The sequence below is a fragment of the Octopus sinensis genome, linkage group LG1, assembly GCF_006345805.1.
Source record: "Octopus sinensis linkage group LG1, ASM634580v1, whole genome shotgun sequence".
Taxonomy (NCBI): domain Eukaryota; kingdom Metazoa; phylum Mollusca; class Cephalopoda; order Octopoda; family Octopodidae; genus Octopus; species Octopus sinensis.
Window position 1 is genome coordinate 41,252,482 of NC_042997.1, and position 15,574 is coordinate 41,268,055.

At 40.6% G+C, this 15,574-nt stretch overlaps 1 protein-coding gene across 1 annotated transcript in view; it reads right to left on the bottom strand.

The window, feature by feature from the left end:
* Positions 1–15,574, bottom strand: part of LOC115208759 (protein mono-ADP-ribosyltransferase PARP14-like) — a 119,690-nt gene that overhangs the window by 67,803 nt on the left and 36,313 nt on the right. Inside the window, 2 exon segments of the mRNA XM_036500243.1 lie at positions 3,572–3,820; positions 8,370–9,905. Of these exon segments, the coding sequence (XP_036356136.1) occupies positions 3,572–3,820; positions 8,370–9,905 (1,785 nt within the window).

The window sequence follows — 15,574 nt, forward strand, 5'->3', positions numbered from 1 at the left end:
GGTGAAAATCAGTTGAAAACTGTAGAAATACATACATATTACAAACACAGACATACTTTGTTTTATACATATAGATTAACATATGATATAATTTCAGTAATTTATCAGCTGCAATACCAAGAAACAACACAATTCCATCATTTACAAGAAGATTCTTTAATAGACAGAGGAGAACTTTCTAGGTGCAATATCATGGCCATTCATGACCGGGGGTGGGGGGTCTTTACACTCATTAATATACGACAGTATTTAATAAGATCTAAGTTTGTCTCTCTCTCTTCTTGAACACGTTTCTTTTCTTCGTTGTTTGTACAGTTAAATAATAATAATAATAATAATAATAATAATAGAAATAACAATAATAATAATGATAATAATAATAACTTTAATGTCTCTTTTTTCATGCTTCAGGTGGAATTGGTTGAGGCAAATTTTCTATGTGTAGCTGACATTCCTATCACCAGCCCTTGCCAAGGAAGCTAATATTGCCCCATGGCCACACATGTTTTCATTGAAGATCAGAAATGCTCGTATGATGGTGATCCTTGTTTATAACTATCATGTATAAAGTGTTAGAAGTGGTGTTCAAGAGAGACGCCTATGCTGGTATGGTCATGTGATGCATATGGATGAGGACAGCTATGTAAAGATGTGCTGATCTCTAACTGTGGATGGCACCTATGATAGCAGTAGACCCAGGAAGAAATGGGATGAATTGGTGAAGCATGACCTTTGAACTTTGAACATCACAGAGGCAGACAAGTGACAGAGACCTTTGGCGATGTGTTCTGTTTAATAGGACCTATCAAGCCAAGTGAAACTATGCTGGTGGCACATAAAAAAATCAACCTTTGAATGTTGGGCCTCATGGAGGCAAAGTGGCTGAGTACCTTTCGAGCATTAGACCTTTCAGTGGCAAAAATACGTGAGTACCTTTCAAGCATTGGACCTGATGGAGGCAAAGAAGCTGAGTTCCATTTGAATGTTGGGCCTCACGGAGGTGAGATGTTTGAGTTCCTTTCGAGTGCTGGACCTCATGGAGGCAAAGTGGCCAAGCTCCTTCCGAGTCTTGGGCCTCATGGAGGCAATGACCAAGACCTTGGGCATTATGAATTGCAGTCATGGCAAATACCAGTGTCATACAAATGGCACCTGTGCCTGTGGCACGTAAAAGCACCTATTACGCTCTCAGAGTGGTTGGCATTAAGAAAGGCATCTAGCTGTAGAGAAATATGCCAAATCAGACTGGAGCCTTGTGCAGCCTTCCAGCATGCCAACCCAGTCGAATCATCCAACCCATGCCAGCATGGACAACGAACATTAAATGATGATGATGATGATGATGACATATATTTATATGTAGTTAATGTTTGCTTCTATGTTCAGTTATAATAGGAACCATTTCGTATTTATCTGATAGGTTACTCTCTCCTTTTGTAGAGAACAAATTTATTACATTTGGGCAGGAATATTACTGACAGTGACTTCGAAGTTTGGGCCAGTTAGGACAGTGCAATGAAGGTTTAACTGGCCAAAACTTTGAAGTCACTGTAAATAGTATACTTATTTAGGAATAACATATATATATATATATATATATCATTACCAACATCGTCATCGTTGTTTAATGTCCACTTTCCATGCTGGCATGGGTTGGATGGTATGACTGTGGGCTGTCACCAAGCTCCAATCTGATCTGGCAAAGTTTCTACAGCTGGATGCTCTTCCTAACACCAGCCACTCCGAGAGTGCAGTGCATGCATTAACATGCCACCGGCACAAGGGCCAGTCACGAGGTACTGGCATTGACCATGTTCAAGTTGTGCTTTTTACATGCCAACTGCACAGGAGCCAGTCAGGGGACGCTGGCAATGACCATGCTCGAATGGTGCTTTTTACGTGCCAGCAGCACAGGAAGCAGTTAGGCAGCACTGGCAACGATCACACTCGAATGGTGCTTTTAACGTTCCACTGGCACATGTACCAATTAGGTGGTTCTGTCATCAGCCACAACAATGATTTCACTTGCCTCAACAGGTCTTTGCAAGTGGAGATTATTGCCCAAAGATTGAAGGGTACTCTTAAATCGGCTGGTTATGCAGCACTGGCATAGGCCACAGTTTTGGTCTCACTTGGCTTCCTGAGTCTTCTCAAGCACAGCATATCTCCAAAGGTCTCAGTCACTTGTTATTGCCTCGGAGAGGCCTTAACATAAAGGTCGTGTTAGAACAGAGAGTACTCCATTATTTACCTCAAGAGGACCTCCCACATGGCCTTGAGTGCATAAAATTACTCATATTTATATTTTTAACAGACGAGAACCATCTGCTACAATCACTATTACTGCCAGATGACATGATTTCATCCTGCCTGGATTCTTCAGTAGGAGACATCTAGTAGTGACATAACAGCCAAATCTATTGACCATGTATAGAATTTCAGTATCTGTTAAGGCACTGATTTTGCAAATAGCTAGCAAGCCTATGAAAAAGGTAATTAACAGCAACAGAAGCAATAGTAATACCAACAGGCAATTTTTATATCCAACTAAATGTGGATGTTGTGTTTGAGCACCAAATGCTATGTTATTTACTGTGAGAGAACCTCTCATATGGTTCATAAAGGCACTCATATTGTTAGTGTTGGCAGACAAGAATTGTCTGCTTGGGTGCCGGGACTGTCACACACTCACACAACAACAACAAATAGTGTACTTGTAGAATGTCAGTTGTGCCACAACAGGCCTCTTTTCAATTCCTGGCTACCAAATCCACTGAGAAGGTTTTGGCCATCCCATGTCTATAATAAAAGACTTGCCAGGGAACTGAATCAGAAATCATGTGGAACATCAGCTTTTTAACCATGCTGCCACATCTCCTACAATAATATATCATCATCATCCCCATCATCATTTAACGTCCGTTTTCCATACTGGCATGGGTTGGACGGTTCGACCGGGGTCTGGTAAGCCATGGAGGCTGCACCATGCTCCAGTCTGGTTTGGCAGTGTTTCTACAGCTGGATGCCCTTCCTAACGCCAACCACTCTGTGAGTGTAGTGGGTGTTTATTAGGTGCCACCAGCACAGGAGCTACAGGAGGCTGGCAAACGGCCACGATCAGTTTGTGCTTTTACATGTCACGGACACGGACGCCAGTCAAGCGGCATTCACCGACACGGACACCAGTCATTATCATCATCATAATCATTTCACATCTGTTTTCAAGGCCAGAGAGCTGCCCAGGCACCAATTTTCTCTTTTGGTATAGGTTCTATGGCTGGATGCCCTTCCTTTACAGAATGCCAACCACTTTAGAGAATGCACTGGGTGCTTTTTATGTGACACCGTCACAGGAGCTGGTGTCACGTAAAAAGCACCTGTGGGATGGCCAAGTTACTTGCAAGACAAAGGCTTTTAGTTGAGAGGGGGAGTGAAACCAAGGGAAGTGGATGGGTGCCAGGGGAGAGGTTAGAATAGAGGGACAGGATAGTTGCCTTGCTATACACTAAATAGTGTAATTACTATTTCTATACCAAATAATTTGAACAGAATAAAAATGGTAAATTCTTACCTGTACTGATGGCAGGAATTGCAATTGATGTATAAGACTTTTCTTCAAGGAATGCCAAACAATTTTGAACAGCTCTTGAAAGGTGAAAAATTTCATTGGTTCGTCCATTATTCCAAACGGGTCCAACAGCATGAATGATAGTCTTGCATTTGAGTTTACCAGCTTTAGTTGACACTACTTCTCCAGTTTTCAGTTCACTCCTTCTTTGATTCATAATTTTGTTAGATTCCGCCTGAATTTCAAACCCACCTGCAAAGATATTTGCTTTCTTAAGTTTCTGTTTAATACATGCTAATATATGTTAATATATATCATAAATTAATATATTTAAGTATAGAAAGAAGGTCTAGAATTGAAGGGCTTTAGAGTTAACCAGGCAAAACTGAAAGCAGTAAGGCAGACAAATCACAAATCCCTCCAAATATCCCAGCTCAATCTGAAGAAAAGGCATAGGTAGCAACTCCATAAGATGTACCTGGTGTAAGCTATGAACACATAAAAGGTGCAGCAATATCAAAGGAAGATTAACAGGGAAAAAAGTTTCTGTGTGTGGAGTAGGCACATGTACGATAAACACTAGAAATGTACAGAAAAGAGACTCCATCAAATGCCAGAGGTCTAAGCTAGAGGTAGTAGATAGCTTCTGTTATCTTTGTGACAAAATCATCAGTGGAGGTGGATACTCTGAGAGTGTAGCAGTGAGAATAAAAATGGCAGGGCAAAATTCAGAGAGCTCCTGACCCTGCTGGCAACCAAAAGTGAAAGGAAGATTGTATGATGCCTGTGTGTGAACAGCTACGCTACATAGCAGTGAAACATGGGCTGTGAGAGCCAAGGACATATGTAGGGTTGAAAGAAATGAATCCAGTATGCTTCACTGGATGTGCAATGTCAGTGTGCATGTTTGACAGAGTGTGTCTTGAGAGAAAAGTTAGGGATAAGAGGAATCAGATGTTGTATGCAAGAGAGATGACTGCACTGGTATGGTCATGTGATGCGTGTAGATGAGGACAGTTGTATGAAGAAGTGTCACACCTTAACAGTGGAGGGAACATGTGGAAGAGGTAGATCCAGGAAGAAATGGGATGAGGTGGTGAAGCATGACCTTCAAACTTTGAACCTGACAGAGGCAATGACTAGTGACCAAGATCTTTGGCAATATGTGATGTTTGAGATGACCTGTCAAGCCAAGTGAGATTGGAGTAATGGCCAATGCCATTGTAGCATAACTGGCCCATATAAAGCACACCTCAGATGTTGGGTGATATGCTGAGCTTGTGAGGACCTGTAAAACCATAGCCATGGCTGATGTCAGTGCTGTCTGATTGGCACCCATGCCAGTGGCACACAAAAAGCACCGTTTGAGCATTGGGTCACATGGAAGCAGTCACAGGTGACCGAGACCTTTGGTAAGATACCATGCTTGTACAGACCTGTCAAAACAAGTGAGACTGTAGTCATGGCCAATGCTAGTGTCAGGCCAATGGCACCCGTGCCAGTGGCATGTAAAAAACATCCACTACACTTTCAGAGTGGGTGGCATTAGGAAGGGCATCAAGCCGTAGAATCTTTGCCAAATCAGATTGGATGCTGATGCAATCCCCTGGCTTACCAGTTTTCAGTCAAACCTATTTCTTTACTGCCTACAAGGGGCTAGACACAGAGAGGACAAACAAGGACAGACACACGGATTAAGTCAATTATATCAATCCCAGTGCATAACTGGTACTTATTTAATCGACCCCGAAAGGATGAAAGGCAAAGTTGACCTTGGCAGAATTTGAACTCAGAACGTAACGGCAGACGAAATACTTATTTCTTTACTGCTCACAAGGGGCTAGACACAGAGAGGACAGACACACGGATTAATTCAATTATATCGACCCCTGTGCATAACTGGTACTTATTTAATCGACCCCGAAAGGATGAAAGGCCAAGTCGACCTTGGCGGAATTTGAACTCAGAACGTAACGGCAGACGAAATACCATCACGCATTTCGCGTGCTAACGTTTCTGCCAGCCTGCCGCCTTTTTCAGTCAAACTGACCAACCTATGCCAACATGGAAAACGGACATTAAGCAATTATGATAATGATATTGTGATATATTATATCAATATATGTATTATATTTTAATTCTATAATACGTTACTTCTATATATACACACACAAGTGTGTATATGTATATATATGCAACAGAATGTTAGTGTATTGAGAAGTTTGGCATAAGAAGAATTAGATGCAGTGTGTGAGAGAAGAGAGTGCTGGCTTAGACATGTGATGTGGATGGATGCTGACAGCTCCACGAAGAAGTGCTGTACATTCAAAGTGGATGGGGCTTGTGGAAGAGGGAGGCCCAGGAAAACAGGGCGAAGTACTGAAGAACAACCTGAGAACGGTGAACCTTTTGGACGAGATGACAAAGGACCAAGATACCTGGTGGCTTGCTGTGCTCAAGAAGACCTGTCCTCCACAGCAGAAGCGTATCAACTTTATGCTTAGAGAAATTAGGAAGTGTCTAACATTCTGAGCCTACTCTTTGACAAAAGGAATAGAAGAAGAGAGAGAGAAAAATAGAGAGAGAAGAGGAGAAACTTGTGTCAGAGTGTCACTACAAGCTGAAATGATGAGAGGAGGAAGAGGTTGCTGAAGATGTGAGTGGTTCTGGCAACCTAGGGAGACATCTATGAGAGCTGACTTGAAGTGCTAGTGACAAGGGAGACAACTATGAACTTGACACGTGTATGTGAGCACACATGTGTGTGAGTACTGTGTATAAGTATCTATGCATGTGTGTATGTAAGTCCATCCTTTTGGTTTATGTGTGTGTGTATAAGGCTTATGCAATGCAACTGTGTGTGCAAGCAAGAGGATGTATATATATAGCTATTGTGTGCATGTACACTGTGTGTGTGTTTGTGAGTTTATGTGTAGAAGTGTGTGTTTATGCGTGTATGTGTAGATGTGTGTGTGTATATATGAAGCTATTGAGTGCATATCTTGTGTGAGTGTGTGTATGTGTGTGCGCCCCTGCTTTCTATTTTTGTGTGTATATTTATGAAACTATCAGACATCCGATTCAATGTGTTAAGTGTGAAACTGGATAGAGGTGTTTGGTGGAAGATGGGTGAGGAAAGTGGTAGGTGTTGGGAAGTGTAGGTGTGTTATGATATAGTTGCTGTTATAAGCGTGAGGATGGGTAGCATGAGGGGTGGGTGGGTGCCAGTGTGGGCAAAGGAGGAGGAGAAGGAATGAGTGCATGTGGATGTGTGTACATGCTGTTTGAATGTGGTGTTGGGTAATGAGTTCAACAGTGTAGAGTAGGTGTGTGTGTGGATGGGTAGATGTTGAGGGGACACTGGGAATGTAAGTGGTGGGTGGTTTGTAGGTGAAGGAGGGGTTGAAATGAAAAGGGATGGAGAATTTAGACTGTAAGAGACTTGACTATAGAGAAGGAGAATTATTTCCCGTTCCATATGGAGACAGGAGTCTGGGTGGCATTTGTTACAAAGCCAGTCTGAACATGAACAGATGTTGCAGAGAATGTGCAGTAATGGCACAAGACCAGGGGCTCATTACAGAGCTTGATGATGTGAAGGTGTTCATCAAACAGTCAGCCAGGCAGCAACCAGTCGGTCCAATGTATGGGGAATGGCAAAGAGTGAAGGGGATGGAGTAAATCAGATTACGGAAGGTGCAAGAGAAGGAATCAATGATATGGAAGGAGCAGTCGTGAGCACCAGTGAAGATGGTGGTGCTAGAGAGGAAGGGAAATGTATGGCAGTGTAGGGAAGAGCAAAGGGCGAATTCAGGTTGAGTGACACAAGAAGGGAAAGAGCTACAGGCTTGTAGGTCATGTAGGTTGTGGGGACATTTGAAGGGAGGGGATGTTTTCCAAACCTGAACGACAATATTTTTTTAATTGTAGTTAAGGGCAGTTCAGGACTTGGCAAATATTTGCAGTTGATAATGGTAGGAGAGTTTAAGAATGAAGGGGAAAAAAGGACATAAAGATAAGAGGAAGAGTAACATGGCAAGGAATGATGAACGTGAGTGATAGAGAGGAGATAACAGAGGGGAAAGTAGGATGAGCAACTACATAGAAGCATGAGAGACACGAGTGATATGGAATGGAGTGTAACAGAAGAAGAGATCAGCATTGCATCAGACATAAGTTTCTTTAAATGGAATGTAACATTGATGACATCATTTATAATTATCCAGATTTTGGGGACTGGTCAGCGATCAAGTATCTCAAATCTATAAACAATTCACCACCACCGTAATTTAATGTCCATGGTTGGATGTCCTTCTTGTAGCCAATTGCCACATGTTTCCAAATGAGGGAACATTTTTCCATGGTCAGACATGTTTTTCATGGAAGACTGGAAATGGCACAATATCATGCAATTCAAACAGTGATAGACATAAACCAAAACATAAATAACAAATATATTTTTATAAAACGTATAACTAGATCTCAAAAAGTATAAAAATAAATGATCAAAATATAATAAGTAAAAAATGTGTGATGGAGATGTTCATTTACACCTGGTTACCCCCCTCCCCATATATATATATATATATATATGTATGTATGTAAATACAATGAGCTTCTTTCAGTTTCTATCAACGAAACCCACTCCCAAGGCTTTGGCCAACCATTGACCTATAACAGAAGACACTTGTCCAAAATGCTCAGTAGGATTGAACTTGAAACCACATGGTCAGGAAGCAAGCCTCTCAACCACACTTGGATCTAAAAAGAAACATTAACTATAAAAAATGGTATTACTCACCTTTCCGCACAATGGCTGCCGCAATTCCTCCCTTGTGATCCAATTTACCATTTGCAGCATTAACAATAGCATCTGTGTCCAGAGTCGTGATGTCATCTTCCTTCAACACTATTTCACAGTTTTTATACACAAAATTAAGTATTCTGTCTGTTTCACTTCCTAAATCTGAATTTAATGATATTATACTCTCAGATTTCTTCTGCATTTCGCACATGAAATTCTTTCCTTCTTCACTTTGCAGAAAATCTCGAAATCTAAACATTTCTAATTTCACTTCTTGTGAGCTGGTATCCTTTCTTAAATTTTCTATAAATGTTTCCATTTTTTTTATTTGCTCTTGTGTTCCTTCCAGGTGTAACTTATTATCTTTGAGACACACATTCTTAATTTTATTTTTCGCACCAAAGTCATTGATTTCTTGTTCTTTGAACTCTTTAAGAAAGAGGAAATGTTCAAGAGGCATCGATATATAAGATTCATAAGTTAAAGATTGCATAAAGTTATCAATTTTGTTTTTTATAGCATTACCTACAGCATCAACAGCAACAATAGAATTTTCTCCAATAAAATGGGAATCTGGAAACTCTTCTTTTAGTTTTTCAACAAATGTCAGCCACTTTCCATAATGTTGAGTATCCCTAATTTTGTCTACAAAATCCAGTGTATTGGCAACAAAAGTTTCTTTCAGAATTATTTCCAAAAGTGAAAGATGTGTTTTATCACTTGCATAAACCAATACTGAATCACTGCCATATGTTTCCCATGAACCAATACAATTCTTGTCTCTCAGTTTGTCATCAAGATATTCTTTCACTGGTTTTTTATTTATGATCATTCCAGTATTTAAAGGAAAACACAGTTTGGATTTAACAATTGACTGAAGGATTTTATGCATATTCTTGTGACAATTAGCTATTTTGGAAGTGTGGCCTTCAAAAATAACTTTGTTACCATGAATCCTGACTTGTAGATCATTGGAGTGTCTTTGTGTCTGCTCAAAAAATCTGTGACCAGATAGAATACGTCTTTCATGAATATTTAAATTAAACTCACATTTCCTTCTAAAAGTATCCAAAAGTCTGTTTTTCATTTTAATCACATCACTTTTATTAAATCCCAAAATATTAGCTTGGAAATTTCGGTTATCAAAATAAAAGTGCCTCTGGTCAGCTTGACTCTTAAATGTTCTAACAACGTCTTCAAAAATATCGGTTGGAACATCAATAGTTTCAACAGTAATGGAATTTAATAAATCTTTCAAACATTGTTCAATTTGCTTCAAATTTCCTTCAGAATAACTTAATTTCAGTTTATTAAACTTGGAATCTTTCCATATTACTTCAGCCCCTTTCTTTAATTGGTCATTAACTATGATTTTATGTTTCTTTAAGAAAGTCAGATGGAACTTGGAAGGTAGTAAATAGCCATGGACTTGCTGTCTTGAAATGGTATTTTCTTCACATGGTACCCAGAATGGTTGAACATCTAACTCCACATTTAGCAGTATATGATCTCTGCTACAAACGTCCAGCACAACTAAATTATGAAAAAGTAAAAAGATAAAATCATTTCGTTGCTGAGGGATTAGGGGTGAACTGGGGAGTTCAGTGGGTAATGACAGAAAAGTATTTGAAGACAAAGTAATATGTTATTAGTATAATACATTAGCAAACAGAAAAATATAACCAACATTTAACACATACTAAATAAACACTATCTCTATTAATTATAATAAATACAAGAAACATCACTGGAATTTTGGTTTCAAATTATGGCACAAGGCCAGCAATTTCAGGAGAGTGGCTAAGTCAATTACATCAACCCCAGTGCTCAACTGGTAGTTATTTTATTGACCATAAACATCACTGGAATTTTGGTTCCAAATTTTGGCACAAGGCCAGCAATTTCAGGAGAGTGGCTAAGTCAATTACATCAACCCCAGTGCTCAACTGGTACTTATTTTATTGACCATAAACATCACTGGAATTTTGGTTTCAAATTTTGGCACAAGGCCAGCAATTTCAGGAGAGTGGCTAAGTCAATTACATCAGCCACAGTGCTCAAATGGTACCTATTTTATTGACCATAAACATCACTGGAATTTTGGTTCCAAATTTTGGCACAAGGCCAGCAATTTCAGGAGAGTGGCTAAGTCAATTACATCAACCCCAGTGCTCAACTGGTACTTATTTTATTGACCATAAACATCATTGGAATTTTGGTTTCAAATTTTGGCACAAGGCCAGCAATTTCAGGAGAGTGGCTAAGTCAATTACATCAACCCCAGTGCTCAACTGGTACTTATTTTATTGACCATAAACATCATTGGAATTTTGGTTTCAAATTTTGGCACAAGGCCAGCAATTTCAGGAGAGTGGCTAAGTCAATTACATCAACCCCAGTGCTCAACTGGTACTTATTTTATTGACCATAAACATCATTGGAATTTTGGTTTCAAATTTTGGCACAAGGCCAGCAATTTCAGGAGAGTGGCTAAGTCAATTACATCAACCCCAGTGCTCAACTGGTACTTATTTTATTGACCATAAACATCACTGGAATTTTGGTTTCAAATTTTGGCACAAGGCCAGCAATTTCAGGAGAGTGGCTAAGTCAATTACATCAACCCCAGTGCTCAACTGGTACTTATTTTATTGACCATAAACATCATTGGAATTTTGGTTTCAAATTTTGGCACAAGGCCAGCAATTTCAGGAGAGTGGCTAAGTCAATTACATCAAGCCCAGTGCTCAAATGGTACTATTTTATTGACCATAAACATCACTGGAATTTTGGTTCAAATTTTGGCACAAGGCCAGCAATTTCAGGAGAGTGGCTAAGTCAATTACATCAACCCCAGTGCTCAACTGGTACTTATTTTATTGACCATAAACATCATTGGAATTTTGGTTTCAAATTTTGGCACAAGGCCAGCAATTTCAGGAGAGTGGCTAAGTCAACTACATCAACCCCAGTGCTCAACTGGTACTTATTTTATTGACCATAAACGTTGCTGGAAATTTGGTTTCAAATTTTGGCACAAGGCCAGCAATTTCAGGAGAGTGGCTAAGTCAATTATATCCACCCCAGTGCTTAACTGGTACTTATTTTATTGACCATAAACATCACTGGAATTTTGGTTTAAAATTTTGGCACAAGGCCAGTAATTTCACTTGAATTTGTGGGACCAGTTGCTCCTGTATGATAAAACTTGATATTTATTTAACTGTCAATCAGTGAGATATTAGACTAAATCAATTGAAGATCAGGCAACAGACTCAGCAGTTGTCAATTTGTATTCTATCATTTATAAATTCAACACAAGAAAGTCTCTTTTTCAAGTATGGACTGTATTAAAAACACACACACACACACACACACACACACACACACACACACACACACACACACACACACACAGAGTTTGACACATGCTTTGATTTTTGGAAAATACAACATTGAACAAAGGATATTCCAACATTTGAATGAAACCATTTCACTTTGATTTGTGGAACCAATTGCTCCTGTATGATAAAACTTAATATCTATTTAATCAGTGAGATATTAGACTTAATCAGTTGAAGATCAGACAACAGACTCAGTAGTTGTCCGTTTGTATTCTGTCATTTATAACCTCAACACAGGAGAGTCTCTCTTTTTCAAATATGGACTTTATGAAATTTTACTCATCATACATTGAAGGACAAATCTTTCAATTTACAATTTAATATAGTAGAACATTTAATATTGTGTGTATATATATATATATATATATATATAAAACCATCCGAACGTGATCGTAGCCAGTACCGCAACGACTGGCCTCCGTGCTGAGGGCACGTAACAAACACCATCCGAGCGTGGCCGTCCGCCAGCCCCGTCTGGCACCTGTGTCGGTGACACATAAGAAAACACCATCCGAGCGTGGCCGTCAGCCAGCCTCGTCTGGCACCTGTGTCGGTGGCACATAAAAAACACCATCCGAGCGTGGCCGTCTGCCAGCCTCGTCTGGCACCTGTGTCGGTGGCACATAAAATCACCCACTACACTCTCGGAGTGGTTGGCGTTAGGAAGGGCATCCAGCTGTAGAAACACTGCCAGATCTGACTGGCCTGGTGCAGCCTTCGGGCTTGCCAGACCCCAGTTGAACCGTCCAACCCATGCTAGCATGGATAGCGGACGTTAAACGATGATGATGATGATGATGATGATGATGATGATATATATATGTGTGTGTGTGTGTGTGTGTGTGTATATATATTACCTGTTATATACATTATATTATTTTTGTAATTTACTTAATTTTTACTTTTTAATTGTCATTTTAATTTTAACTTTTCTATGGTATGCAATTTTCTAGATGGTGTAACTTAATTGTTCATTTTGAATCGATAAAAGGTGTATTTTTCCTAATATTTTATGTATAAGCATGTATATATATATATTAGACCAAAGTTATAGTAAGCAGAAAGGCGAACTCAGCACACACACCCTCAGGCAGGTGACCCTGCTCGATCTGTAGGAAAGGTGTAGGTAGAAACTCCATAAGATGCACCCAATGTAAGCTATGGATGCATAAGAGGTGCAGCAACATTAAAGGGAAATTAACTGATAAGATAGCTTTCATATGCAGCAGATGCACAGGGACAATAGACACCACAGACACTCAGAAAACAGATTCCATCTCACTCCAGGGGAAGAAACTAGAAGTAGTTGACAGTTTCCGCTACCTGGGTGACCAAGTTAGTAGTGGAGGTGGATGCTCAGAGAGTATCACCACTAGAATACAAATAGCCTGGGCAAAGTTCAGAAAGCTCCTACCCCTACTGGCGACAAAGGGCCTCTACACAGAATGTCACAGGGATGGCCCAAAGGTAGATTGTATGATGCATGTGGGCGAACTGCCATGCTTCACGGTAGTGAAACATGGGCTGTGACTGCAGAGGACATGCGTATACTTGAAAGAAATGAAGCTAGCATGATCCGCTGGATGTGTAATGTCAGTGTGCACGCACGACAGAGTGTAAGCACCTTGAGAGAAATGCTGGACATAAGAAGCATCAGATGTGGTGTGCAAGAGCGACGCTTGCGATGGTATGGTCATGTACTGCGGATGGATGAGGAGAGATGTGTGAAGAAGTGCCACTCCAAAACAGTTGACGGTATCAGGGGGAGAGGTAGACCCAGGAAGACATGAGATGAGGTAGTCAAGCATGACCTCAGAGCGTTGGGCCTCACTGAGGCAATGGCGAAGGACAGAGATCTCTGGAGATATGCTGTGACTGCAAAGACCCGTTCTGCTTCATGCACCAGTTTCGCATAGCCCCTGCCCATTCAAAGTACCCTGGATCCCAGAACGTCCCACTGTGCTTGAGGAGACCTGTTGAGTCAAGTACATCAAGATGAACATCGAAATAAATATCAATGGAAATAGTAGTTGTGATACCTGTGCCGGTGACACATAAAAAGCACCATCCGAACGTGGCCGTAGCCAGCACCGACTCGACTGGCTTCTGTGCCGGTGGCACATAAAAAGTACCATCCAAACGTGGCCGATGCCAGCACCGCCCCGACTGGCTCTTGTGCCGGTGGCACATAAAAAGCACTATCCGAACGTGGCCGTTGCCAGCGCCACCTTGGCTGGCTTCCGTGCCGGTGGCACGTTGAAAGCTCCAACCGATTATGACCGATGCCGGACCCCCCTGGCACCTGTGCAGGTGGCACATAAAAAGCACCCACTACACTCGCGGAGTGGTTGGCGTTAGGAAGGGCATCCAGCTGTAGAAACTCTGCCAGATCAGACTGGAGCCTGGTGCAGCCCCTGGCTTCCCAGACCCTGGTCGAACCGTCCAACCTGTGCTAGCGCGGAAAACGGACGTTAAACGATGATGATGATGATGATGATGATGATAGTGGTATAAATATCAACACAATTTTTTCTCCTTCCTCCCTTTTTTTCTCTCTTCCCTTCTCCAAACTCACAGACACCCACCCACACACACACACACACCTCCACAAAACAATCATAAAAAGAATTATTCTCTAAACCCAAATAAACATTTGACCATACCTAATTAAACACACACACTCTCTCTCACAATGATAAAAAGAAATATAATTTATGGTCTACCTCCCCGCCACCACACACTCAGTGACACTGTGAAATGGTCAAAACTGAAATTCTTTTTTCCCAGGGTCTTAGAACCCCCTTGGAGTCAATATTCTGTCCAGCAGACCAAAAAAATTATTTTCTTCTTCTTCCCTCTCCCTTCCCCTCTTTTTCTTTAGCACCCATCCCAGATACAAAAACACACACACACACACACGCACACACACATACACACATGTTCTCTCTCTCACTTTCTCCTCATCCATTACCCTCTTGTACTGTCTTATATTCCTCCCCACCACTACAAACTCAATACCACTATAAAATGGTCAAAACTCCTCACACAGGAACTTAGTTTGATTTGGAAACCCCACTAGAATGGGAGAAAGCGCTAATGATCTAACTGATATGATATATATATATAAAAAATGTAATATACAAATAAATATCTGTAAATGTAAACCATCCGATTTTCTGAGTACCTCATTTCTTCTAATATATAATACCTGTACATCATCTCCAAACCTTCCAATATATATATATATATATATATATATACACACACATACATATATGATGGTCGTCCACTCGTGACCAAGGAAGACCATCGCTGACCTTCAGGAACATTGTGCACTCTGGAACTAACTTATATTTTGCATTTGTGGCTCTGTTGGTGAGTGACGAGGCCTGCTCTTGACAAGCATATACGACTGCAAACATTGCAGACCAAGCTTTCCCCATTAATATATATATGATGGGCTTCTTTCAGTTTCCATCTACCAAATTCACTCATGAGGCTTTGGTCAGTAGACACTCTTTAGTAGAAGACACTCTTTAGTAGAAGACACTCTTTAGTAGAAGACACTCTTTAAAGTATAGAGTTGAACTTCATGTAGCCACCTGTCGGCAACTTTTCTCCCCCACCCATTTTGTAGGGGGTATTACTCATTTTCTGGGCTCTTTTCACAGCTGTACCCTGTTCGAAATTTGGATTAGTTTTCGTATGAAAAGAAAAGGAACAGAGTGGGGGCTTGATTGTAGTTTGTGGAGAAAACATTAAACATGCCTGAAAATAAAAACATGGTCTTTCCCCCCA